General features: G+C 52.5%; 2 protein-coding genes and 2 long non-coding RNA genes across 8 annotated transcripts in view; 3 read left to right on the forward strand and 1 right to left on the reverse strand.

The window, feature by feature from the left end:
• The window catches only part of LOC135293224 (TOG array regulator of axonemal microtubules protein 2-like), a 30,002-nt gene extending 29,128 nt beyond the window's left edge, over positions 1-874 (forward strand). For all 5 annotated transcript variants that reach the window (XM_064407219.1, XM_064407220.1, XM_064407221.1 and 2 more), the window contains one exon: positions 477-874. The gene's annotated coding sequence lies outside the window, so the exon portion shown is untranslated. The remainder of the gene's footprint in view (positions 1-476) is intronic.
• On the reverse strand, positions 413-11,868 carry LOC135293225 (uncharacterized). The gene is made up of 3 exons (XR_010355334.1): positions 10,770-11,868; positions 2,874-2,967; positions 413-2,257 (listed from the first exon to the last, which is right to left on the reverse strand). It is a non-coding gene; the product is annotated as an uncharacterized LOC135293225 (long non-coding RNA).
• A 1,247-nt stretch (positions 11,869-13,115) lies between these two features.
• On the forward strand, positions 13,116-20,745 carry LOC135293223 (uncharacterized). The gene is made up of 20 exons (XM_064407218.1): positions 13,116-13,203; positions 13,562-13,633; positions 13,999-14,055; positions 14,257-14,328; positions 14,428-14,517; positions 14,946-15,062; positions 15,382-15,453; positions 15,542-15,613; positions 15,701-15,802; positions 16,260-16,367; positions 17,024-17,095; positions 17,184-17,264; positions 17,352-17,453; positions 17,883-17,999; positions 18,319-18,390; positions 18,479-18,550; positions 18,638-18,739; positions 19,187-19,294; positions 19,947-20,018; positions 20,741-20,745. Exons 2-20 carry the CDS (start codon positions 13,576-13,578, stop codon positions 20,743-20,745), a joined length of 1,551 nt encoding a protein of 516 aa, XP_064263288.1. The 5' UTR covers positions 13,116-13,203; positions 13,562-13,575.
• Positions 20,746-20,803: 58 nt separating this feature from the next.
• LOC135293230 (uncharacterized) lies at positions 20,804-23,862 on the forward strand. Its single transcript, XR_010355337.1, has 4 exons — positions 20,804-20,896; positions 21,341-21,454; positions 22,084-22,249; positions 22,780-23,862. It is a non-coding gene; the product is annotated as an uncharacterized LOC135293230 (long non-coding RNA).
• Positions 23,863-25,571: the final 1,709 nt, after the last annotated feature.

Here is a 25,571-nt window from a genome sequence, read left to right on the forward strand (position 1 = left end):
GTGGGAGCTGGGCCACTCTCTGTTGGGAGGAAGGGTCTTGTGGCAGCCCAGAGAAGCTGTGCACATTGGCAGGGAACACTGGCTTGAATTACACAATGGCTGTGCACATTGTGTCCTGCATGTGCACCTGCAATGAGCTGTGCTGCTGGCAGTGCCCCGTGGAGCTGTAGGGCTGCTCAGCTGTGGGGCAGGGAAAGCAGCAGCAGGGTGCATGTGCAGCTGAGCCATGGCTGGAGAGCACAGGGCTCTGGGCTCCCTGCTGTCCCAGGGCAGCCCAGAGGCCAGGCTGCTCCTGTGGCAGCTCTGTGGAAGTGGGGCAGGGTTTTCGAACTGGCCTGCTTCAAGTTGCAGCCAGCAGGAGCAGGTTTCCCTGTGCAGCTGTTTAGAAGCTTCCAAGGAATCTGTTCCATGAAATACGGAGCTTCAGATGCTTTAGGTTTGCATTCCAGGCTCTGTTAAACTTTGTGTCTCCACAGATACGACCGGCTACAGTCTTTCCAAGAAGTTTTCTCTGGACATTTCCACTATTCCCTTACCAGGAAAGTCCTTGCCTGCAGTCCAGAAGCGCCCTTTCTCCAAGATCAGGAAGAAGCTGCCGACTGTCCAAAGAATATTTCAAGTTAGGATTTAGGCTTTAGGATTATCAAGAAGAGGATTCACCAAGAAGAGCATTCATCAAGAATAGGATTCATCAACTATAGGATTCATCCAGATTAGGATTCATCAAGAATAGGATTCACCCAGGTTAGGATTCATCAAGAATAGGATTATCCGCAATAGGAGTTAGGATTTTGGAATAGGTTTAGGCTTCATAGTTACGGATGTATCTGTGTTCTGATAGTTTTGAATAAATGTGTTTGATTGTATATTTAAATTTTGATGAGATATTTTAATTGTATATATTTTATTTTGATGATTTTAAAAAACTAAAAAAATAAATAAAATTTATATAAACCAAAGGAGAATATGAGACCAGGATCTCCTAGCCTGGAGATTATGGGAGTGCAGCTCACTTGATGTGCCAGTGTCTCACCACATCCCTTCCTTGCTGGGCCTCTCCTCTTCCTCTTTTGCCATGTTTTCTTTGTGTCACTTGTGCTGCTGTTTTTGACTTGTCATGACAACAGGGCCACACATTGACATGTCTGGGGGACAATGGATCCAAAAGAACCTGTCTAGTCAAAAGTTCTCTACCTAGATGAGTTCTGTGCTCACCTCCTGCTCACTGCTCTGCAAGTGTGGCTGCATTCCCAGCTGGCATCCATACGTTTGACATCAAGGTGTTCTGGGGTGCCACTGCGTCCCCTGGCCTTTTGGATGCCATGGAAGTGGGTTTAGATCACTGTTCTCTCCCTGCCCCTAAGGTGTCTCACAGCCAGTGCTGATCTCCAGCCAAATCCCCACAAAACCATTCTGCAGCATGTCCAAACCTGTTTGTCTCAAGCCTCTCATTTCTGCTGCTGCTGCCCTTCCCTCCTACACTTCCCCAGCAGCCTTGGAGCCCAGATGCTGCTGCTGAGCTCTCGGGATGCTCGCTGCTCTCCAGCTCCCACACATCCATCATCTCAGCCTTACTGCCATTTAGGGAGTTCAGCAGAGCTCCCTGCCCTGCTGCTCTCTGCAAGGTCTCTGCCTGCCCAACTTGCTCCAGGGCCCCCATGCCAGGGCCAGGAATGGGGGAGGAGGCAGCAGGGGCAGATGCACATCCATGCTTAGTATCCCATCATTTCTGGCCCAGCTAGAGAGCCAAATCAGGACCTGTTCAAAGTACACTGAAAGGGTCAGTTCCTGTATACATTGGGCCCTTTCTCTGCAAGGCTGAAATCAAGTTCCCAAACCTTTAATTGGACATTCTGTCTACCAAAGCTGTTGTTCATCTGCCTCCTCCTGTATGCCAGAGCAAACCCAAAACAACTGCACGTCCTGGCCCTGCTGCAAAGGCAATCGTGTGCCTGGGATCTGGGCTGCTGTCCCCATGGACCAGCCATCCCTTCCCTCTGGACACAGCTTGAAGCACAGTGAGCTCGTCCTTGGCCAGCTGCTTCCCTGGGCCCACACCACAAGAAAAGTTCTCAGAGCTACACCTACAGCACATGAACCAAAAATCTACCACACAGGACTTAGCTTGGTCTCCTTACCTTACATCCTTTTTCCTCTGAACTCAACTCCTCTTTTTTTCTTCTGTCATCATCATTGCCGGTGCCATTTTCCCCATTCTCCTTCTCTCTGCTGCATGTGGGGCTCAGAGGAAGGAGAGCTAATCCAGATGGAGGCAAAGCTTTTGTGAGTACATGCATATAGGCAGCCTCTAAATATTGCAAACATCAACAGTCTAGTAACTCGGACTCTGCGTGCTCTTGGAGCTCCAGACTCCACCTCTGACCCGACCTCGAAACACTGGGGGCTGAATTTTGTTTCCTGTAGAAAAGGGCCACCGTTTGTAAGAAGGTGCATCCTCGCCTTGAGACACCCAGGGTGGAAAGAAGAGCTAGCCCCTGACGATGTCCTCATTGCTGTAGAAATGAAAGTGCCTGCAGACCAGGTCATGGAGCAGGATGCCCAGGGATCAGATGGTGGCTGGCTGGCCATGGCAGCAGCTGAAGAGGATCCACTCCGGTGGGCTGCACTCCTATGGGACTCCTATGGCGTTCCTATGGGACGCAGGTGCAGCTCATCAGGCGATGCTGCTCCCTCTCCCTGCCAGCCAGCTCCCGTTCCACAGCAGCCAGCCCCTGCCCCGCCAAAAAGCAACTTGGCTGCAGCCGGCTGAAGGAGTATTCCCCCTCCATCCCTCCCTCCCTCCCTCCCTGTTCCCCCTCTGCCAGCAAAGGGGGAACCTCCCCTGCCCGACTGGGCCCCGGCTTTGGGCTCACCTGACATCTAGGTGTAGAACATGTCCTGGAGGATCGTGCCGCACCTGAAGTCGATGAGCTTCGCCTTGCCCGTGCCCAGGTCCACAAGGACGTTCTTGTTATGAATAGAAAATTGTATTTTTTTTAAGTTTCAGAGTTTAAAAAAAAAAAAAAAAAAAAACCAAGTCAGACCGGGTCAGACTCCTTTGGTTTCGCTGCCAAAGAAAAAGTTTCTAATTACCCGTTAATGGCCGATGATTAACTATTGTTCCTCTGATGTTGGTCCTTTGCCAAAAAGATACCAAGGGAAACCCTCCAGGGTAAAGAGAATGGGCAGTGACACCAGAGACAACATGCAAATGAGAAATGCATTGCACCCCGGGTTTTTACAGTTTTACAGTTTTTACAAGAAAAACCCCTAAAATCACGAGCCAGCAAGTGACTTAAGTGACGTCTAAGAATGGGAGCATAGTCCCGTACCTGCTTGGACCTTTTGTTTCTCATCCTAACCTGAAAAGATACTGATTAAGAAGACATCCCGGAGTGTTAAACAAACAAGTCAAGGACTCCACGACTCTCCCGTGAGGACAGAGTCCCCAGTTCTGTCTGCAGACCAGCGGACAAAGCTGCATCATCCTCCTTCTCCGTGCCATGCCTGGGAGCAACGGCGGTGTGGGTGCAACCCGTCGATTGCTCCCCACCTGAGCTGATTCTTCTTATTAAAGGCATTAAAAAAGGAGAAAGATCTCCTGCCCATTTATTTCAGCTTGGGGTCTCGTCCGGGATAGCCACGCCTGAAGAGGACACCAGGACTGGGACGGCCGCCCACCCTGGACCTGCAGGACAGCTGGCTATCGGGACCAGAGAAGATCGGCTTGGGACAGTGACACGGAGCAGCGCCGGATTGGTGAGAATATCCGGCGGTGGGAGAGGGAGGCGAGCGAGTGTGTGTGAGTGAGACGAGGGCCGGCAGCTCGGGCCCTCGAAGCGAGTGAGGACCCCTCAGTACCGCGGTTCCGCACCCCCGTGAGGGGGCCGGACGGGAACAGGGGAAAGCGAGTGGAATTGGTGATTGAGGCGCCTCCAGAGGGGTAAAGAGGACCGCCCTCCGGGCGTGCGGAGGAAATACTTTGTGAGTGGCACGCACCCCAAAGGCTCTGATACAGGTCCTAACGAAGGAAGTTAGGATTTAGGATATCAGGCAGTTTGGCCCTGACAAAGGAGGTCAGGCACCCCTCAGAAGCCAGGGTTTCGAGGTTTGACTGTTTGAGCCTTGGCAAAGGAGGCCAAGGTCTCTCTAAGTCCTGGCGAAGGAGGTCAGGCAAACCTCAGAGGTCAGGACCTCGAGGATGTTTTTTTGTATTTTGATTGTTTGTTGAGTCTTGGCAAGAGAAGGCCAAGGTCTTAACAAAGTCCTGACGAAAAGGGTCAGTGAAATTGGAGTTTTGGCAGGAGGTCGAGACTTCTTAAATAATTAAGACTTCTTAAATATTTCCTTTAGAGAAAAAAAGACATCTTTGTGATTTGTTTAGAGGCAGAAAAATATGGGAGGGTGCGGTAGTAAAAAAAGTGGCCAAAGATTGAAGAATATACCTCCCCACAGTCCCCTAGGTGAACTATTAGAGAAATGGGACTTTATAGAAGGCACAGAAGGATTAGATAAAGTTAAGATGATTCATTACTGTTCAGAAGTGTGGCCAGAATTAGAAGTGCAAGGAGGATGGCCATGGTGTGGGACGAAAGACAAGTGGATGTGTCAACAGCTGAGTAATTATCTGACGGCTCGAGATACTGATCCTGAGGAATTATTGTATGTAGCTTGTTGGTTGAATGCTATAAAGAATGAAGGAGTGCAAATTTGTAAAGTGCAGAGCAAGAAAGAAGGGAATGAAAGAGGAGATGCTGGAATTAAAGAAATTGGTAAAAGGTGGGACCCCCTAGACTACTTGCCTCCTGATGCCCCTCCACCTTATAACCCTCTCCTTCGAGCACCTCAAATAGCAGATCCAGTTCTTCTCCCGGCTGCCATGGGGGCCATTCCCTCACCACCCCCTTTGACTCCTTTAGCTGCTTCGGCACCACCACTAATACCTACTACACCTGCTGCATGCTCCACCCCTTCTCCAACTCCACCTAATATGCACCCAAGCTCTTCTCCCCCTCCTACTGCAGTCCCTCCACCTCCTCCTAACTGGGACACAAATTCCTCCTTATCTAGTAACCCCTTATCACCAGGTACAGCCATTAGCCTACAGCAAGTCCAAGCTAATGCTAATACCCCTCAAATGCTAAATATATTATTTTCCCCAGAAGAGTCCCGAATGATTAGGGCCGCAAGCATAAGAGTTTGGGAAAAAGATAACCGTCCAGGGCCCCAAGTGCCATCAGGAGAAGAAAAATTGCCACTAGTGGATCCCAATTGGAATCCTAACCAGGAGGAAGGGAGGAAGGCCATGATGGAGTACAGGTCCTTGATAATTCGAGGGATAAGAGAATCAATTCCCAAAGGAACTAATACAAAACTGGCATTTGAAGGTATACAGGAGAAAGATGAAACTCCGGCCACTTGGCTTAATCGCCTGAGGCGGAACTTTCAATTGTACTCCAAAACAGACCTGGACACCAGCGAAGGTGAAATGCTACTAAAAGTCCAATTTGTTACTAAATCTTGGCCTGATATACGGAGAAAACTGAAAAAGATAGAGGATTGGCAAGAAAAAGATATTAACGAGTTATTGAGGGAAGCATTGAAAGTGTATTTAAGGGGGGAAGAAGAAAAAGCGAAGGCCAAAGCTAAGATCATGCTTGCTATAGCCAGAGAAAGTGTGGGAGCAAACAACTCTTTCCTACAGTACGAGGCCACAAAAGAGTGCGGGGGTCCACCACCAGGAGCAGGCAAGGATACGGCAGTACTGTCAGGGGCAGGAGGCATGGAGAGGCCTCGAGTCCCTTTGAGTGAAAGCTGCTGCTATTACTGTGGAGCAACTGGACCCCCCTCAGACTGTTTAGCCTAAAGTTGTGAAATCTTTGCTAGCTGATCAAGATAGCAAAGGAAGCAGCTTTAAGACCAGAAGATCTGGTAAAAGTTTTTTTAAGCAGAAACCACACCCGAGAAGGGAAAAAGAAAAAAAGAACTCATATTTTGTGAAATTTAAAGTTACATCAAGGGATATGGGGGAGTGGTTAATATCTGACGGACGGGTGTTGCTAAACAAAGCACTTGCTGGGATGGTGCTAACAGAACTACAGAAACTAACCCACTGGGGAGTCCAAGGACTATGTGATTATTTCCTAAGGAATAACCTGTGCATAAGCGTATATGACCTAGCAAAAAACAATTATAAAAGAGTGTTTAACTTGCCAAAAAGTGAACCAGAATAGAATAGTGAATACCATAGACTCAGACCGAGGTCCACATTTTGTGGCCCAAACATTGCAAATTATAATTGAAGCTTCAGGAATAAAATGGAGATTACGCTCCGTAGCACCCCTAGAGTTCTGGGAGGGTGGAGCAAATGAACAAAACTCTCAAAAATGAATTGGCTAAAGTGTTTGCCCCTAGCGCTCTTGCGCATCAGAACAAGACCCCGGTCTGATATAGGGATTTCACCCTATGAAATAATGTTCGGATTGCCATTCTTGTTAACACCCTACAGCACAGGAGACTATCTGGAAGGAGAAGAAGCTACAAGGAAATATTTAGAAGTAATTGGAAGAACCCTAGAAGGACTTAGAAAGAGAGGATACCTCCCCCAAACCTCCCCTCTTGATACAAAAGCACATGACATCAACCCAGGAGATTGGGTTTTAATAAAATCCTGGAATTATAGACCATTAATGCCTAAATTTGAAGGCCCCTTTCAGGTACTCCTCATCACTAATTCGGCTGTGCGAACCAGAGAAAAAGGTTGGACTCACATCACGAGAATTAAAGGACCAGTCCCACCCCCGAGCATGGGACAAAATTCTTCAGTGTCTCCCTCTGGTATTGGACCAGATTCCACACCACCCTCACACTCTAACTCAGGACAGGATTCAACCGCATCAGGAGTTAATTCAGCTGAATACACTATTATAAAAGGACCAAATGACTTAAAATTGACATTCAAAAAGACTGATGAACTGCATAAGAAAAAAGTTTAGAATCATAACATGTCTTGAAGTGTTTTAAGAAATTTGTAAAAGTTAAAAATTGTTAATAAGTAATTCTGGTTAAGTCGTCCCAACTTAGTACCAAAGACCCCAGGTTAATCTTCTCCAGAGTGCTCCCCTAGGAGAGACCAAATTAGCACGGACAGATCAAGAGAGGTTTAACCAGAGGAGCAAGAGACTCTAAAGAGCTTGGAGACTTCTTCTCAGTAAAATCCTCAAGAGGCAAGGCCAATGGTACCACAACATCCACTGAATTGCCAAGAGGCTGGTCTAGTGGTGGCATCATTAGAATTCTAAAACAAACTGTCTTTATATTACACAAAGAATCTGGATCAAGTTTAAGAGTTCCTATATATGAGGATTTGAGAAAAACAAAACTGAAGAAACAATATATGTTAAACAAAATTTTGAAGCTACAATCAGAATTAGAAGTAATATCTAATCAGACCGCATTAGCTCTTAATCATATTAATGACCAACTCAACCAAACCAAAACAGTAGTTTATCAAATCAAATTAATTGTAGCAGTCATTAGAAACACTTTAAACGAAATAAAAAAACTAGCATATTTAGGAAATCAAAGGACTCTTACACTTGATTCCAGTTGGTGGGATAATCTATGGATTTTCAAAAAAAGTTGGAAAACTATAACCTTCACTGTGGGCACACTTGTTAGTCTGTTCTTATTTCCATGTTTAACAAAAATAGTGACATCTGCTGTACAGAATAACTTAAGGATCTCTAAAGGAATTAACCTGAAAAAACCAAAAAGGGTAATGAAGTTTAGTAAATATGATCACCTCAGTGCTGAGGAAAAGTATAATCAATATAAAAAATATAGGAAATTCTATGTTAATGAGCCAAAAATTATAAGTTGATGCAAGCTTAAGCTTAAGCCTGATCAAAGAAAAAAAGGGGGGAGCTGTTATGAATAGAAAATTGTATTTTTTTTAGTTTCAGAGTTAAAAAAAAGCAAGTCAAACCGGTCAGACTTCTTTAGGTGTGCTGCCAAAGGAAAGCCCTTAATCACCCGTTAATGGCCGGTGATTAACTGATTGTTTCCCTGATGCTGGCCACTTGCCAAAAAAAGACACCAGGACAGACCCCTCCAAGGTAAAGAAAATAGGAGTGACATCGGAGCCAGTATGCAAATAAGAAATGCAGTGCACCTTGGGTTTTTACAGTTTTACAGTTTTTACAAGAAAAACCCCTAAAATCACCAGCCAGCAAGTGACTTAAGTGACGTCTAAAGATGGGAGCATAGTCCCGTACCTGCTTGGACCTTTTTGTTTCTCACTCTAACCTGAAAAGAAACTGACTAAAGAGACCCCCCGGGTTTTTAAACAAACAAACCAAGGACTCCACGACTCTCCCGTGAGGACAGAGTCCCCAGTTCTGTCTGCAGACCAGCGGACAAAGCTGCATCATCCTCCTTCTTCGTGCCACGCCTGGGAGCAACGGCGGCGAGGGCGCAACCCGTCGATTTCTCCCCACCTGAGCTGATTCTTCTTAATAAAGGCATTAAAAAGGAGAAAGATCTCCTGCCCATTTATTTCAGTAGCAGCGGACCTGGTCTTTAGAAGCTATTACTGCATATGCACTAGAAACTCCTTCTGCAACACCCTTAGTTACTGCTTGGGCCACTGTATCTTCAGTGGACAAGTGGCGTGTGCAGCTTTCCAGCATTTGCTCTATGGTAGGTTCTGTGTCTAAGTGTAAGGCTCTCAGAATTGCTTTACATTTTTCATTTGAATTACTCGTGGCAAGTTTACACAACAGTTCTTTTCTTGCCTCTGTGCTCTCTATCTGTTTTTCCAGAGCATCCTTAATTCTATCCACATATTTGGTAAAGCTTTCATCTATTCCTTGTTTGATAGTGGAAAAATATTGGGTAGGGGTAGGGTCATCAGGGGTAAGGAGTAAGGAGGTTTTTGCTGCTATAGCCACGTCTTGTAATGTTGCCTTAGGTAAAGTATCAGCTTGGTCAGAGGGCTTTTGCAAATCCCCTTCACCAGCCAGCTGTTCGAGTGTAAAATTTGACTTATCAGCATCTGCAGTGTAGTTATCTGATAATGTTTTTAATTGCTTTTTCCAATGCCTTTCCCAAAGCATGTACTCGGCGGGAGAAAGGAGGCACTGGGCAATATTTTTAATATCGTGGGGTACCAAAACATATGCTGAGAACGTAGCCTCTAGGAAATTTCTAAAAATATGTGAACTTCTACCATGTTCTGTGGCTGTATTTCTTAACTGCACAAGTTCTTTATTTGTAATAGGTTCCCATGTCTTTCTAGTAGTGGCACCTCCTCTTTTTCCCTTCTTATAATCTACTGGAAAGGCAGTAATTCTCTGAGCTAATTGCCACTCCCCTGCCTGTGTGGCTTCCATTTTTATTATTGCCCAAGGATCAACATATTCTATTTCCAAATCAGAATCGCTGTCACTGCTGTCATCAGATGACGAGAAGTGAGAGCTATCAGGCCTTGCCTTATGTTTCTTATGGCTGGCTGGAGCAACATTTGGCAGAGGTGCATGTGTCTGTGGAGAGTGTAAGGCAGCACATGGCAGAACGTGGCTACAGGGAGGCAGCAGGGCTGGAGTGGCCATGCAATGCGTGATACAGCAGGCACAGGACTGGGGGGCGTGGGGAGGGGGGGCAGAACTGAAGGAAGTCTGGGGGGTCCCGACCGGGGGCTGTGGAGCGTGGGTATGGGGGCAGGGGAGGTGCGGGATGGAGGAGGCGGCGGGACTGGAAGAGGGTGCGGCGGATACAGGGTGGCTTGGGTCTGGGGCCGATACGCGGGCAGGCACGATTCCGGCGGCAGGCGAAAGCGCGATGGTGGGGGGGGCGCGGATACGCAGGCAGGCTGATCCCCTGCCGCAGCCTGGATGATGCCGGGGGCAGGGAAAGACACGATGGTAGCAGGGGGGGCGAGGGTGGGGGAGGGAGTGGGGGCGGGCGTGGCAGGGGCAGGAGGGATGGCAAAGGGGGTGGGGGGGGCCCCAGTAGGGTCGGGGGGAGCAGGGGGAGGGGTGGGGTTTGGGTCGGTCCTGGCGGGAACTGGCGCAGATGCTCTCGGAGATAACACAGAGCAAGGAGGCGTGCAGGGTGTGGCTCCCGAGGGGCAGGCACGGGGGAAGAGGGGGTGGGCAGGGGCCATGGGCGCCCTGGGGTCGGGGGGTTGCGGCGCAGATGGCAGGACGCTTGGATCCAGAGGAGTACTGGAATCCATGGTGGAGGGGGTGTTATCTCCTCGATTAGCATTTGAAATAGGCGCTTCTGTTGAGTCAGATAAGAACTTCCCCTTTCGTTCAACAGAAGTTAGCCCTGAAGTTACTATCTTTTTGTTAGTTTTTTCTACAGCTTTAGTGATAGCGTGAAATATAGGTAAAAACCGGGTTACAGAAAAGTCTTGGTTAGTTTGAAACTTATATATCGTGGTCCCAATTGTATCCCAAAAGGAGTCTAAGGTAATAGTCTGTGTATTAGTGTCTGGGAAGTGGCAGAGAATCCACTTTATAAATTTTTTCAGGTTAGTTTTTGAAAGGTTACCTTTAGAAAAAGAAAAGTTGTTAGAAGATAGGATTTCTAGGATTAGGGAATATAAATCTCTCTCGTTCTGGGATGGCTTAAACGTACTAAGCTTTGATCCCATTTTTCAGTTCCCGCCAGCAGAAAAAAGAGAAAAAAAAAAGAAAAAAACCCAAAAAAAAAGGACCCAAGGAAAAATATTTTGTGCGCAAGAAAGGCTGTGTTAAACTTACACTTTTCAGCCTGTTGTGGGTCAAAGTTCTGCTGGGGGTCGTCTGCTCATCAGCCTCCATGAACAAGTGTTCAGGTGTCGGGGTGCGGGTCGGCTGACCTCCTGTCCAGAAGAGTCCTTCTATAACGGAGAGCTTCTCCTTCCAGGATTTCTGGCGCGGAGGCAGTGACAATTTCACGAAGAAATGCTGCTCCTCTGAAATGCCAGGTCCGGCATTCAGTTCCGCGGCCAGGATATCACGGCGGTTCAGATGTCGGCCCAGGGGCCCCTCGCTGTTCGGGCGTCCGCTATGTTCGGTGCACCATCTATGGCTGGGCTATTACCCTCAGGGCAGAAGCCCAGCGGGGAATGCCGGCCGGCCAGGATAGCTCAGCGGAGGGCCAGGATAGCTCAGCGGGGGGCTCAGGCAACCCAGGCAGGCTATAGTGATTTGCAGTCAGCTCTTTAGTGATTTCAGCTCTTTTAGCTTGCCTGGTGCCGTCGGTACCGCCGCCGCAGCAGACGCAGAGAGAGAGGGAGAAGCGCTGTATGGGTTCCGCAGGGTTCTTTTATTCGGGTCTCCGCGAAGGGTCCAGTGACAGCTCTTCTCTCCCGAAGTGGGCAGAGTTAGGGGTTTTATACCTTACAGGGGTTTTGAAAACTGTCCAATAGTAAGGGTCAGGGGAAAAGTGACCTATGGATATACAGGGAGATAACAGGGTCCGGAAAGGCGGAAGAGAGGGGTTTCTAAAGCCTTAGTCATGCTACTCTTTGGCATTTCCTAGCTCAGGCTTCTGATCGCCAGGGAGGCCGTGCAGGCCCTGTGCCTGCTACAATAAACATTTTCCTGGTGTCCAACCAAATTCTCCTCTCTTCCAACGAAATTTAGTCATATTTATCTCTTGCTTCCTCCTGTTCTGAACATCTGCAGGAGAAGGTTGGGGGTGGACCCCTCCTCTCCCTTTCTTGCTTGGCATGACACCTTTAACTGGTTTTTTATTTCCAAATATTAATTATCAATATTGATTACTGTTTCAATTTTGTCAGCATGAATCATATCTATTTATCCATTGTTGTCTGCTATCTTGTCCTCATCTTTCCACAATTCCTGTGCCTATTCAAGTCCAGCCTGGGACCGTGCACGCATTTGCTTTAGTTCTGTAGTGATTTATGCCCAGCCATCCTGCCAACCACACCCATTTCAATGTTGCAACAACCTAACTCTGGGCTGCAATATGTGAATCACACTCTGCTGTGTGAGATGGCAGAGCACCAGAGCAGGCACTGAAGAAGGGGCATTCAGTACATTAGTGAAGTGAGTGCTGGAACCTGGGCTAGCTCTTAGAACTCCGGCACTACGGCAGGAGTCGGGAACTGCCTCGCTATGGGGATTTACCAGAGGCAGAGCCTTTAGTGCCACTTGCTCTCCAGTGCCAGACACAAGCCACGACAGGGACGAAGCACAGGAGAAAGGAGGAGGCGTCCCGTCTTCAGGTTCCACAAGGAACAGTTTAGTCCAGGCGAAGAGAACAGGATGAAAAGCCCCTAGCTGTACTGCCCAAGGGGTTTTGTACACATACAAGTCATGGGGTGGATGCAAACAATGAACCAATAGGGAATCCTCAGGAGAGGAGTGAGGGGATTACATCAAGTGTCTGGGGCCAATTGGGGTAGGAGGGTGGAGAGGATGGGTCACAAGGGCCAATGGGGCTCCCAGGAGTAGGGGAATTCCAAAGGGGAGTTGCAGTCAGGGATTGGCCCAAAGGTTTGGGAACCAAGGGGCTGGGTTGCCTTGACAGGCAGGGAAAGAGCTGGAACAAGGGGTGGGGAAGTGCACGAGGGACAGTTTGGAGGGAGGGTAAAACCCACAGGTAAACCAACTCAGGAAAAACATGGGGGATAACAGAGCCCTTAAACAACACTTAAAATGAAATCAATAAAATAAATTTGAACTGCAACAATAAGAGCATCTTGAGGGACGCAGCCTGACCAGCAATGTCAGCAGGCAAAAGAAAGGTTTTGCTAAGCAATGGCCCTTTGATGAAGCAAAACATTTACAATCAGGGCAGTCCATTCATGCAGACGGGCGCACACTCTGGGGGTACAGCTGAGGCCATGAGGTCACAGCAGGGCTCTGGGGTCACAGCAGGCTGAGCTCTCAGCAGGCCCTGAGGTCACAGAGGTGCCAGAGGTGCCAGAGCTCCGTGGTTGCACAGCAGCACAAGGAGCCAGCACTCAGTCCCTGAGCACAACTGTTGCGGCAGCAGCAGCGGTGGCAGCAGCGGTGCTGACGTTGGGACAGTGGTGTCAGGACAGCGGTGGCAGCAAGAGCTGCAGGACTGGCGGAGGACAAGGCACCATGGCCCTTGCTCTGCGCCTCCTACTCCTGCTGCTCCTGGCCGTGGCCCTGCCTGCCAGGGCTGCCCAGGCTGCTCCGCTACAAGCGTGGCGAGCAGGTGAGCCGGCAGCCTGGCTGCCGTTTCCCGGGACAGCGCTCCTTTCTCCCTGGGAAGCGCTGGGGATGGTTTTGCCCAGGGCTTTAGGGAGGGTTTCCTCTGCGGGAGGGAGAGAGACCCCACGGGCCCTGGGTTACTCCAGCCACCCCTCCAGAGATGTTGCAAAGGGCCTGCAAAGAGGTTGGAGAGTGACCAGGAGCCAGCCCAGAGCTCCCCAGGCCCCTCTGCAGCTTTGGCCATGTCCATTCACATCTGGCTCCCACAGCCTTACCCAACACCCCTGCATTGCCCAGTTCTCTGTGGCAGAAGGGGATCCCAGCATGCCACAGATATGGTTCTGATCTCCGCTCCCTTTTAGACTGGAATCGTGACATGGGTTCTCAGGAAATCCTGATGAATGATGGTTTGAAGTTCCTGGAGGATGCTGGAGGCAAGTTTTCATTCTGCCTTTCCTTAGTGAATAATCAGGGTCAGTGCAACAGAAGCTCACTTATAAACCATTTCCCTTAATATAATCTTAAGATTAAAAGAATCTGGAAATCTTGCCCTGCTCCCTTCTGGAGGCCTGCGGGCTCCCACAGGATCACTGTCAGTGGGAGGAAGGAGCATTTAGCTTTCAATCTTCCTCCCGTGTGCTGTGCCAGTGTGTCCTTCCGTGTGCTCTGTGCAGTCACAGAGAAGAGCAGAGAGGGAAGGGGCCGGGCCCAGGGCTGCGCCTCGGGGCTGAGCCTTGTGGGCAGCCTGAGGATCTCCTGCAGTGCCACAGGAGCTCTTCTGTCCTGCCTTTCTTTGCAGCTGAACCTGCCGGTGAAGGTCCCACATCCAGGACTGAGGCTCTGGGAGTTGCTGAGGGTAGGTCAAGGCCTTTCCCCTGGGAGAGCTGCCAGCTCAGAGCCCAAAGCTGGGCCAGGGAGGCAGCGCTGCAGGTGCCAGCACAGAACCATGCACGTGTGTGCCCGCGCCCTGCACGATCCCCTCACCGCTGCTGCGGCTCAGTGGTGCCCGTGCAGATCAGCAGAGATGGCAGAAGCTTCTGTGGCTGTTGAGTTACAGGTGTGTCTGCGGGGAGGACTTCTCAAGCTCCAGGGCTGGATGCTTGGCCCCAACCCAGCTCCCATGGCAGGGGTGAGTAGTGTGTCCCTGCTGACCCCACAGGCTGAGCCCCGCTTTTGTGGGATCCATTCCTGGGAAATGGAAGTATTTTTCTCTAAGTTCTTCTGACAGGGAAGATCCAAGACACAAGAGACAAGATATCCCTGGAACCACCCACACAGATGAAGCAAGAGCTGAAGAAAATGCGGCAGGGAGGACAAGGTGGGTGCATTTCCCTCGTGCTTCCCGTGGAACTCAGCAGCCGGGGACTTTGGCTGCACATCTGGACACGCTGTGCCCGGCACAGCGGGAAGGGATCCATGGCAGCCTCACTGCCCCGCTGCTGCTTTCACGCCCTGCAGGGGTGTTTCCCAGCCCGCCTGGCTGCAGCTTCTGCCCAGCCTCTGCCGGAAGGCATTTGGCATCAGCTGACAGGCAGCCCAAACTGTAACACACCCTGAGATCCCCCACTATATCCAGCCCTGCAGATTAGGAAAAGGGTGGCTGTTTGGAGGTGGAAGTGCTCTCATCATGCCACTCTCACCTGGCCATTTTCCTGCTCCGTAAATTTCACAAATATTACCTCTGATGCCACCGCCCAAGTGGGGAACAGCTCCATCTGATGCAGCTGTCTCCCTTCCTTTGTCAAGAGATAGACATAGAGCTTCAGTGGAAGGTGGCATTTCCTGAAGGAAGCACTCCATCTTTGGTGCCAGCCCCAGCTGCAGGAAAGAAGGCAATGCCAGACATAGGCACAGGCACAGCAGGTAATTGCTGTGCCGGGCTCAGCCCTGGCCGGGGCTGTGTGGCAGCAGCTCTTCCCCCAGGGCCTGCCCCTGCCTGGCCCAGCAGCAGCCAAAGCTGGAGGCGCCTCGGCTTCCAGGCCTCTGGAGCTGGTTCAGAGCCCCGGGGAAATGGGACGGGTGCAGCAACGTCCCTGGCGCTGCAGCTGCTGCGGAGCTGGCCCTGAGTGCCCAGAGGCCCAAGGCACAGGAGCAGCCCCGAGCGGGAGCCCTGCCGCCAGCCCAGGGCCAGAGCCAGCCCTGGCACACAATGGAAACAGTTCTCATCTTGGTTTGCTTCCAGACTGGGATGCTGGGACGGTTCCTCCATTAGCGTGGCCCTCTGAAGTTGTGAAGCCCTCTGAGCATTCTGCAGGTATGTTCTCACTGTCCCACCAAGGCGTAATGTTTGACTGACTGGTAAGAACTAGGTGACAGAAGCTTCTGTGGCTGTTGTTTTACAGCCATGTCTGAAGGGACAACTCCACCAACTCCTACCTTGGATGCTGCACAAAAGCCCAGCTCCCATCACAGGGGTGAGTAGTGTGTCCCTGCTGACCCCAAAGGCTGAGCCCTGCTTTTGTGGGATCCATTCCTGGGAAATGGAACTACTTTCTCTTAAGGTCCTACGACAGGAGAGACCAAAGACATGGCAGGCAAGAAATTCCAGGACCCATTAGAAATCATGTGGCAAATGCTGAAGGAACGTCTGCAAAGAAGGCAAGGTGGGTGCATTTCCCTCATTCTTCCCCTGGGACTCAGCAGCCGGGGACTTTGGCTGCACATCTGGACACGCCGTGCCGGGCACAGCTGGAAGGGATCCATGGCAGCCTCACTGCCCCGCTGCTGCTTTCATGCCCTGCAGGGCTGTTTCCCAGCCTGGCCTGGCTGCAGCTTCTGCCCAGCCTCTGCAGGAGGGCATTTGGCATCAGCTGACAGACAGCCCAAACTGGACCAACGGACATGCCCACCCTCAGATCCCCTGCAATTTCCTGGTGTCCAGGCAGATCAGATGTTGGGGCTGTTTGAGGAAGGAAGCAGCCATGGGTTGTCCCAAAATCCTGGGTGTTTTCTGATCCTTATCCATTCCTTTCACAAGTGATGCCTCCTGAAATTGTCCCCTTCCCCATTCCCAGTGAGGAATGTTTCCATCTGATCCAGCGTCTCTTTTCCATTTTCCAGAAATGAAAGGAGAGCCTGTGCAGATGGAAGCATTTCCCAGAGGAAGTAGTGGTTCCGTGCCAGCCTCTGCTGCAGGAAGGGAGGCCATGCCAGGCACAGACACAGGAGGTAATTGCTGTGCCTCTGGGCCTGAGCCCTGCTGAGGCTTGAGCTGCCCTCTCTGCTGCTTGGCAGTGCGGGCACAGCCTGGACTAGAGCGGCACAGCCCAGGGGAATTATCCCCAGCAGGCTCAGGGCACTCGGATCCTGAGCAGTCCTGCTGGGGTCCCTCCATGGGAGACATGTCCTGAAACCTGGCAGTGACTGCACGGGGTGCCCACGGTGGGGAAAGGACAGAGAGGGAGAGCAAGGCTCCAGTGTGTCCTGAGAGGGCCTGGCTGTTTGCCCTTGGGATCTGGGGGGTGTCCCCACAGAAGGAGGGCAGGAGGGACAGAGGGAGGTAGGGAGGCATAGCTGTGGCACTGCCTGCTGCAGTTTGCCCCAGGGCTTTAGGGAGGATTTCCTCTGTGTCTGAGGGAGAGAGCCCCAGGGCCCTGTGCTGCTCCAACCACCCCTCCCTGGGATGTTGCTGAGGGCAGGGAAAGAGTGTGGAGAGTGACCAGGAGCCAGCCCAGAGCTCCCCAGGCCCCTGTGCACCTTTGGCCATGTCTATTCACATCTGGCTCCCACGGCCTTAGCCGACCCCCTTGCAGTGCCCAGTTCTCTGTGGCAGAAGGGGATCCCAGCACACTCTGGAAAGTGTTTTCATCTGTGCTCCATTCTAGATGAGGTTGCTGGGAAGGCTTCTCCATCAGCTTGGATGAATAAAGTTTTGAAGCCCTTGGAGCCTCCTGCAGGTATGTTCTCAGTGTGCCACCAAGGAAGAATTGTAGACAAGCGGGCAGGAACCAGGTGACAGAAGCTTCTGTGGCTGTTGTGTTACAGATGTGTCTACAGGGAGGACTTCTCCAGCTTCTCCAGCTCCTACCTTGGATGCTATACGCAAGCCCAGCTCCCATCACAGGGGTGAGTAGTGTGTCCCTGCTGACCTCAAAGGCTGAGCCTTGCTTTTGTAGGATCCATTCCTGGGAAATGGAAATATTTTTCTCTAAGGTACTCCAACAGGGAAAGTCCAAGATACAACAGATAAGATGTCCCTGCAAACTTCCAAACAGATGAGGCAAGAGCTGAAGGAACCCCTGCAGACAAGAGAAGGTGGGTGCATTTCTCTCATGCTTCCCCTGGGACTCAGCAGCCGGGGGCTTTGGCTGCACATCTGGGCACGCCGTGCCTGGCACAGCGGGAAGGGATCCATGGCAGCCTCACTGCCCCGCTGCTGCTTTCACGCCCTGCAGGGCTGTTTCCCAGCCTGGCCTGGCTGCAGCTTCTGCCCAGCCTCTGCAGGAAGGCATTTGGCATCAGCTGACAGGCAGCCCAAACTGTAACACACCCTGAGATCCCCCACTATATCCAGCCCTGCAGATTAGGAAAAGGGTGGCTGTTTGGAGGTGGAAGTGCTCACACCATGCCACTGTAATCTGGCCATTTTCCTGCTCCGTAAATTTCACAAATATTACCTCTGATGCCACCGCCCAAGTGGGGAACAGCTCCATCTGATGCAGCTGTCTCCCTTCTTTTGTCAAGAGATGGACATAGTGCTTCAGTGGAAGTTGGCATTTCTTGAAGGAAGCACTCTATCTTCGGTGCCAGCCCCTGCTGCAGGAAAGAAGGCAATGCCAGACACGGGCACAGGCACAGCAGGTAATTGCTGTGCCAGGCTCAGCCCTGGCCGGGGCTGTGTGGCAGCAGCTCTTCCCCCAGGGCCTGCCCTTGCCCAGCCCGGCAGCAGCCAAAGCTGGAGGCACCTGGGCTTCCAGGCCTCTGGAGCTGGTTCAGAGCCCCGGGGAAACGGGACTGGTGCAGCAAGGTCCCTGGCGCTGCAGCTGCTGCGGAGCTGGCCCTGAGTGCCCAGAGGCCCAAGGCACAGGAGCAGCCCCGAGCGGGAGCCCTGCTGCCAGCCCAGGGCCAGAGCCAGCCCTGGCACACAATGGAAACAGTTCTCATCTTGGTTTGCTTCCAGACTGGGATGCTGGGAAGGATTCTCCATTAGCCTGGCGCTCTGAAGTTGTGCAGCCCTCCGAGCATTCTGCAGGTATGTTCTCACTGTCCCACCAAGGCGTAATGTTTGACTGACTGGTCAGGACCAGGTGACAGAAGCTTCTGTGGCTGTTGTGTTACAGATGTGTCTGCAGGGACGACTTCACCAACTCCTACCTTGGATGCTGCACAAAAGCCCACCTCCCATCACAGGAGTGAGTAGTGTGTCCCTGCTGACCCCTCAGGCTGAGCCTTGCTTTTGTGGGATCCATTCCTGGGAAATGGAACTACTTTCTCTTAAGGTCCTACGACAGGAGAGACCAAAGACATGGCAGGCAAGAAATTCCAGGACCCATTAGAAATCATGTGGCAAATGCTGAAGGAATGTCTGCAGAGAAGACAAGGTGGGTGCATTTCCCTCATGCTTCCCCTGGGACTCAGCAGCCGAGGGCTTTGGCTGCACATCTGGCCACGCCGTGCCCGGCACAGCGGGAAGGGATCCATGGCAGCCTCGCTGCCCCGCTGCTGCTTTCACGCCCTGCAGGGCTGTTTCCCAGGCTGGCCTGGCTGCAGCTTCTGCCCAGCCTCTGCAGGAAGGCATTTGGCATCAGCTGACAGACAGCCCCAATTGCATCACAGTCCATGGCCACCCTCAGATCCCCTGCAATTTCCTGATGTCCAGGCAGATCAGATGTTGGGGCTGTTTGAGGAAGGAAGCAGCCTTGGGTTGTCCCAAAATCCTGCGTGTTTTCTGATCCTTATCCATTCCTTTCACAAGTGATGTCGCACCTTCCCCATTCCCAGTCAGGAATGTTTCCATCTGATCCAGCTGTCTCTTTTCCATTTTCCAGAAATGAAAGGAGAGCCTGTGCAGAAGGAAGCATTTCCCGCAGGAAGCAGTGGTTCCGTGCCAGCCTCTGCTGCAGGAAGGGAGGCCATGCCAGGCACAGACACAGGAGGTAATTGCTGTGCCTCTGGGCCTGAGCCCTGCTGAGGCTTGAGCTGCCCTCTCTGCTGCTTGGCAGTGCGGGCACAGCCTGGACTAGAGCGGCACAGCCCAGGGGAATTATCCCGAGCAGGCTCAGGGCACTCGGGTCCTGAGCAGTCCTGCTGGGGTCCCTCCATGGGAGACATGTCCTGAAACCTGGCAGTGACTGCACGGGGTGCCCACGGTGGGGAAAGGACAGAGGGGGAGAGCAAGGCTCCAGTGTGTCCTGAGAGGGCCTGGCTGTTTGCCCTTGGGATCTGGGAGCTGTCCCAGCTGAAGGAGGGCAGGAGGGAGTGTAGGAGGGAGGGATAGCTGTGGCACTGCCTGCTGCAGTTTTCCCCAGGGCTTTAGGGAGGATTCTCTGTGAGTTTGAGGGAGAGAGCCCCAGGGCCCTGTGCTGCTCCAGCCACCCCTCCCTGGGATGTTGCTGAGGGCAGGGAAAGAGTGTGGAGAGTGATCAGGAGCCAGCCGAGAGCTCCCCAGGCCCCTAAGAACCTTTGGCCATGTCTATTCACATCTGGGTCCCATAGCCTTACCCAACCCCCTGGCAGTGCCCTTTTCCCTGTAGCATTAGGGGATCCCAGCATGCCACAGATATGGTTCTGATCTCCGCTCCCTTTTAGACGGGAATCGTGACATGGGTTTTCAGGAAGTCCTGATGAAGGATGGTTTGAAGTTCCTGGAGAATGCTAGAGGCAAGTTTTCATTCTGCCTTTCCTTAGTGAATAATCAGGATCAATGCAACAAAAGCTCATTTATAAACCATTTCCCTTAACATTATGTAAGGGCCGAAGGATTCTGAGAATCTTTCCCTGCTCCCTTCTGGAGCCCTGAGGGATCCCACAGGATCGCTGTCAGTGGGAGGAAGGAGTATTGATCTTTCAGTCCTCCTCCCGTGTGCTGTGCCAGTGTGTCCTTCCGTGTGCTCTGTGCAGTCACAGAGAAGAGCAGAGAGGGAAGGGGCCGGGCCCAGGGCTGTGCCTCGGGGCTGAGCCTTGTGGGCAGCCTGAGGATCTCCTGCAGTGCCACAGGAGCTCTTCTGTCCTGCCTTTCTTTGCAGCTGTACCTGTGGGTGAAGGCCCCACATCCAGGACTGAGGCTCTGGGAGATGCTGAGGGTAGGTCAAGGCCTTTCCCCTGGGAGAGCTGCCAGCTCAGAGCCCAAAGCTGGGCCAGGGAGGCAGCGCTGCAGGTGCCAGCACAGAACCATGCACGTGTGTGCCCGCGCCCTGCACGATCTCCTCACCGCTGCTGCGGCTCAATGGTGCCCGTGCAGATCAGAGATGGCAGAAGCTTCTGTGGCTGTTGAGTTACAGGTGTGTCTGCAGGGAGGACTTCTCAAGCTCCAGGGTTGGATGCTTGGCCCCAACCCAGCTCCCATGGCAGGGGTGAGTAGTGTGTCCCTGCTGACCCCACAGGCTGAGCCCCGCTTTTGTGGGATCCGTTCCTGGGAAACGGAACTACTTTCTCTTAAGGTCTTCCAAAGGGAAAGACCCAAGTTTTTGCAGCCAAAAAGTCTCATGACTCAGATGAATTCCTGAGACAAACACAGAAGGAAGCACCTGGAGGACAAGGTGGGTGCCTTTCCCTCATGCTTCCCGTGGAACTCAGCAGCCGGGGGCTTTGGCTGCACATCTGGCCACGCCGTGCCCGGCACAGCGGGAAGGGATCCATGGCAGCCTCGCTGCCCCGCTGCTGCAGTCATGCCCTGCAGGGCTGTTTCCCAGCCTGGCCTGGCTTCAATTCCTCCCCAGCCTCTGCAGGATGGAATTTGGCAGTAGCTGATAGGGTGCCCCAACTGTACTGTGGGTCTGAGATCACCTGCTATTTCCCAGTCTCTGAGAAGATCAGGCGGTGCCGCTGTTTGCACAAGGGAGCACACTGCCCCAGCCCCAATTACCTGGGCTTTTTCCTGATCTTTACCTTTGACTTAGACAAGCATTGCCTCATGAAGGTGCCACCTCCCCAGTGGGGAATATTTCCATTTGATCCAGTTGTCCCTTTTTTCCTTTTTCAAGTGATGGACCAAAAGGCTGTTCAGGAGGAGGAACACTCAGGGAGAAGCAGTGGCTCATTGGCAACCCCTGCTGCAGGAAGGAAGGCGATGCCAGACACGGGCACAGGCACAGCAGGTAATTGCTGTGCCAGGCTCAGCCCTGGCCGGGGCTGTGTGGCAGCAGCTCTTCCCCCAGGGCCTGCCCTTGCCCGGCGCGGCAGCAGCCAAAGCTGGAGGCGCCTCGGCTTCCAGGCCTGCAGGAGCTTGTTCAGAGCCCCGGGGAAACGGTACTGGTGCAGCAAGGTCCCTGGCGCTGCAGCTGCTGCGGAGCTGGCCCTGAGTGCCCAGAGGCCCAAGGCACAGGAGCAGCCCCGAGCGGGAGCCCTGCCGCCAGCCCAGGGCCAGAGCCAGCCCTGGCTCCCGACTGGGCAGGGGCTGCGCTGGGTCCTGACAGGGCCTGAGCCTGTCCCCTGGGGCTGGGGGAGCTGTCACGGGGCAGGGAGGGCCAGGGGTGGCAGTGGCTGCTCAGGGATGGCTTTGGCCCGTGTCCCTGGCAGCAGCCACTGCCCAAGCAGCTGCGCTGCCCCCGGGCTCTCCTCCCGGCCTGCTGGGCTTTGTTGGCTGGCACAGCCTGTGCCCAGCGCCGGCAAGGTGCCTGCAGGCCCCAGCTCTGGGGGAAACAGAGAACGTCCTGCCCGTATCCACCGTGCTGCCAGCTCAGCAGTGCAGCACAGCACGGGCTCACGCTCCCCATTGCTCCCACAGATGCAGCTGGCACCACAAGACCTGTTACCGATGCCCAGGATGGCCTCGGAAGGGGTTTCTGTCAGGGAACAGGCTGCTGGCTAGGGTTACAGGCAGGCGTCCTTTGTTTGGAGCTTGTCTTCCTGTTGTGCTGCTTTGGAATCGGGTATTCCTGGAAGAGAAAACAGTGAGTGTTTTGTTGCTCTCCCCCTCAAACAGCTTCTTTTGAAAGTCTAACGTGGTCAGGGAACATTCCCATTGAGACTGCAGTGGGGTTGTGGCCAGTCCATGATTGTCCAAATAACTCTGCTGAGGGTTCTGCTGCTGCCCAGTGCTTCCATTGGCCTCTCAATTGCTGGGCCTTGTCCTGGGGGCCCCGCTGGGGCTGCAGCCAGAGCTGGCTCCCACTGAGACTGCCTGGCCAAGAGCAGCCCCAGGGGCACGGGGCAGAGGCAGAGGGAGGTGGGGAGGAGAAAGAGCAGGGCCGAGATTGCCCTTGAAAGGCAGAGGCGCTCTGGGGCCCGCTCCTGGCCAGGGAGCCTGCCCAGAGCCGTACCCTGCTGGCCGGGGCCTTGAGGGGCAGCTGTCCAGTGGGGCCCAGCTGTGCCAGCAGCTCCAGCCGTGCTGGGGAGCCTTGCCAGCTCTGGGCCCTGCTGTGCACGAGGGTCCCTGTGTGCCACTGGCAGCTGGGGCCTCAGCCACCTCCTCTCTGCACAGGAGCACCTCGGGACAGGAGTTGGATGACAGTGGCTGCACCTCACACCCAGACAGCGTGAGCAGCTCCTCCAGCAGCTCCTCCAGCGAGAGCAGCTCCTCCAGCAGCTCCTCCAGCAGCAGTTACAGCCTGGACTGCCCTCTCAAGTGTTCTGTGAAGAGGACCCCAGAACAACCGTCGATAAGGAAGCCTCTTATTGCCCCGTAGATCCCACTGCCACCTGCTCTCCCCATGGGCCTCCCCAAGCTGCCTTCATCCCTATTTTTATCTCCGTCTGTCCCATCCCAGCCAATCCATGTTACTCTAAAGACCCCAGGACCAGCCCAGCACCCTCCAGCCCCTCCTGGGACCAACACATCCCTTTCTCTGCCCATGAGCCCCCTGGCCTTGCCCTCTAGTCAACACTGAAGGTGACACCCCACCCCACCCCACCCCCCCGCTTGCAGGTTAGGCAATGGCCCATTCCTCTGTTGAAATAAAGAGATGGATTTGTGTCCTGGCTTGAAAGCAAAACCAGTGAGAGGCTCCAAGTCAGAAATACAATTTATTAGGAAAAGGGAAAAGAAACCCCCAAAATACATGCAATAATACAAAAGAAAAACCACTGACAGGGTCAGAATACAGCCTGACACCCTGCTAGTTAGGGTGGTGGTAGCAGTCCAGCTGAAATGGACTTGTGGAAGTGGTGATCCTGTCGAAACAATCTGGTAGCTCTCATCCTCTGGAAAAGCAGTGGGTAAGGGCGGCGGTTCCTCTGGGAATCCAGTGGAAAGACTGCTTGTTGTGTCCCAAAACCCAGATTATATCCAGCTGGGGATGCTTAGCTCCTCCCCCATGGGCAGAGCATCTCACAGTGGGCTGATATCATTCTGCCTCATGCTGTGGGTCCTTGATTAGCCATGAAACAGAAATGGCTCTGGGAGGGAGTTATCTCTGAGTCATGTGGCAAGACATTGATGGGCCCATTAACAGGAGATAAGGAAGAAACAATGCCCCTCCTGGTTTCAGCAGCTCTTGAGGATGGGAATAGAACATAATTTTATATTATAACCTAGGACATAATCTAACCCTTATTCTATTACCATTTATACCCAAACCAATATCCTCTTACTATATATATGTATCTATCTATATATATGTATAATATAAAATGAAACTTTACACACAATTCTCGCTTCAAATTAGGTTAGATTTCCTTGTGGTACACAACGGCTTTCCCTGTCCTTCTGCATTACCCAGCCAGTGCAACCAGGTCCTTGAGCAAAAATTCCCACAGATGGGTTTGCCCCTGCTTGCAGTGGGATTAATCCAAACAGTCTTTCCTAAAATACCTTTCATGTGTATCACAGGAACTTTGTCTCCATCCCCTGTGTGCAGGGGTTCAGACTGGGCAGCACCAGGATTGATAGGTCCTCGGGTGTTGACCACCCAGATGGCTTTTGCTAAGTTCAGTTCCCAGTTCCTGAAGGCTCCTCCACCAAGTGCCTTCAGGTTAGTATTAAGTAGTCTGTTGCATCGTTCAACTTTCCCGCCAGCTTGTGTGTGATAGGGGATATGATATGTCCTTTCAATGCCATGTTCTCTGGCCCAGGTGTTGATAAGGCCGTTCTTGAAATGAATTCCATTGTCCGACTCAATTCTCTCAGGGGTGCCTTGTCTCCACAGGATTTGCTTTTCTAGACCCAAGATGGTGTTCCAGGCAGTAGCATGAGGCACAGGGTAGGTTTCCAACCACTCTGTGGTAGGTTCTACCATGGTCAGCATGTAGCGCTTGCCTTGGCGGGTTTGGGGAAGCGTGATGAGGTCAGTTTGCCAGGCTTCCCCATACCTGTACTTCAACCATCGCCCACCGTACCACAGAGGCTTCACCCGCTTGGCCTGTTTGATTGCAGCGCAGCTCTCGCAGTTGTGGATGACCTGTGAGATGTTGTCCATAGCAAGGCCCACCCCTCGGTCACGGGCCCATCGCTATGTTGCATCTCTCCCCTGACGACCAGAGGCACCGTGGGCCCAACGAGAGAGCTAGGAATGATTCTCCCTTGTGCTGCCAGTCTAGATCCACCTGTGATACTTTCACCTTGGCAGCTTGGTCCACCTGTTTGTTGTTGTGATGCTCTTCATTAGCCTGACTCTTGGGTACATACACATCCACATGTCGAATCTCACGGTCAGCCTCTCTACTCGGGTGGCAATGTCCTGCCAAATCTTGGTGGCCCAGATGGGTTTCCCTCTGCGCTGCCAGTTGGCCTTTTTCCAGCAATGCAGCCATCCCCACAGAGCATTAGCTGCCATCCATGAATCGGCGTAGAGATAGAGCCTCGGCCACTTCTCTCGTTTGGCAATAGCCAAAGCCAGCTGGACGGCTTTAAGCTCTGCAACCTGACTCGATCCAGCTTGTCCCTCAGTAGCTTGTGCAACTTGTCCTGTGGGGTTCCATGCTGCAGCTTTCCATTTCCGGTTAGTGCCTATAATTCAGCAGGAACCATTAGTGAAGAGGGCATATTGTCTGTCAGGCTCCGGTAGCTCACTATATGGTGGGGCTTCCTTGGCACGTGCCACTTGCTCCTCTTCTTCTTCAGAAGACAATCCAAAAGTCTCCCCTTCAGGCCAGTTTGATAGAATTTCCAGAATGCCAGGGCCATTCGCATTTCCAATCTGGGTGCGCTGGGTGATGAGGGCAATCCATTTGCTCCATGTGGTGTCGGTGGCATGATGTGTGGAAGGAACCTTTCCTTTAAACATCCAGCCCAGCACTGGTAGCTGGGGTGCCAGAAGCAGCTGCGTTTTGGTGCCA

Source organism: Passer domesticus, unplaced genomic scaffold (assembly GCF_036417665.1).
Source record: "Passer domesticus isolate bPasDom1 unplaced genomic scaffold, bPasDom1.hap1 HAP1_SCAFFOLD_89, whole genome shotgun sequence".
NCBI lineage: Eukaryota > Metazoa > Chordata > Aves > Passeriformes > Passeridae > Passer > Passer domesticus.

What these genes read in the sequence shown, in the direction of transcription:
- LOC135293223 (XM_064407218.1), top strand. Translation starts at nt 13,576, where the DNA reads ATGGGTTCTCAGGAAATCCTGATGAATGATGGTTTGAAGTTCCTGGAG. An exon ending in GCCCTCTGAGCATTCTGCAG is followed by an intron (nt 15,454 to 15,541) that starts GTATGTTCTCAC and finishes GTTGTTTTACAG; the next exon opens with CCATGTCTGAAGGGACAACT. An exon ending in GCCCTTGGAGCCTCCTGCAG is followed by an intron (nt 17,096 to 17,183) that starts GTATGTTCTCAG and finishes GTTGTGTTACAG; the next exon opens with ATGTGTCTACAGGGAGGACT.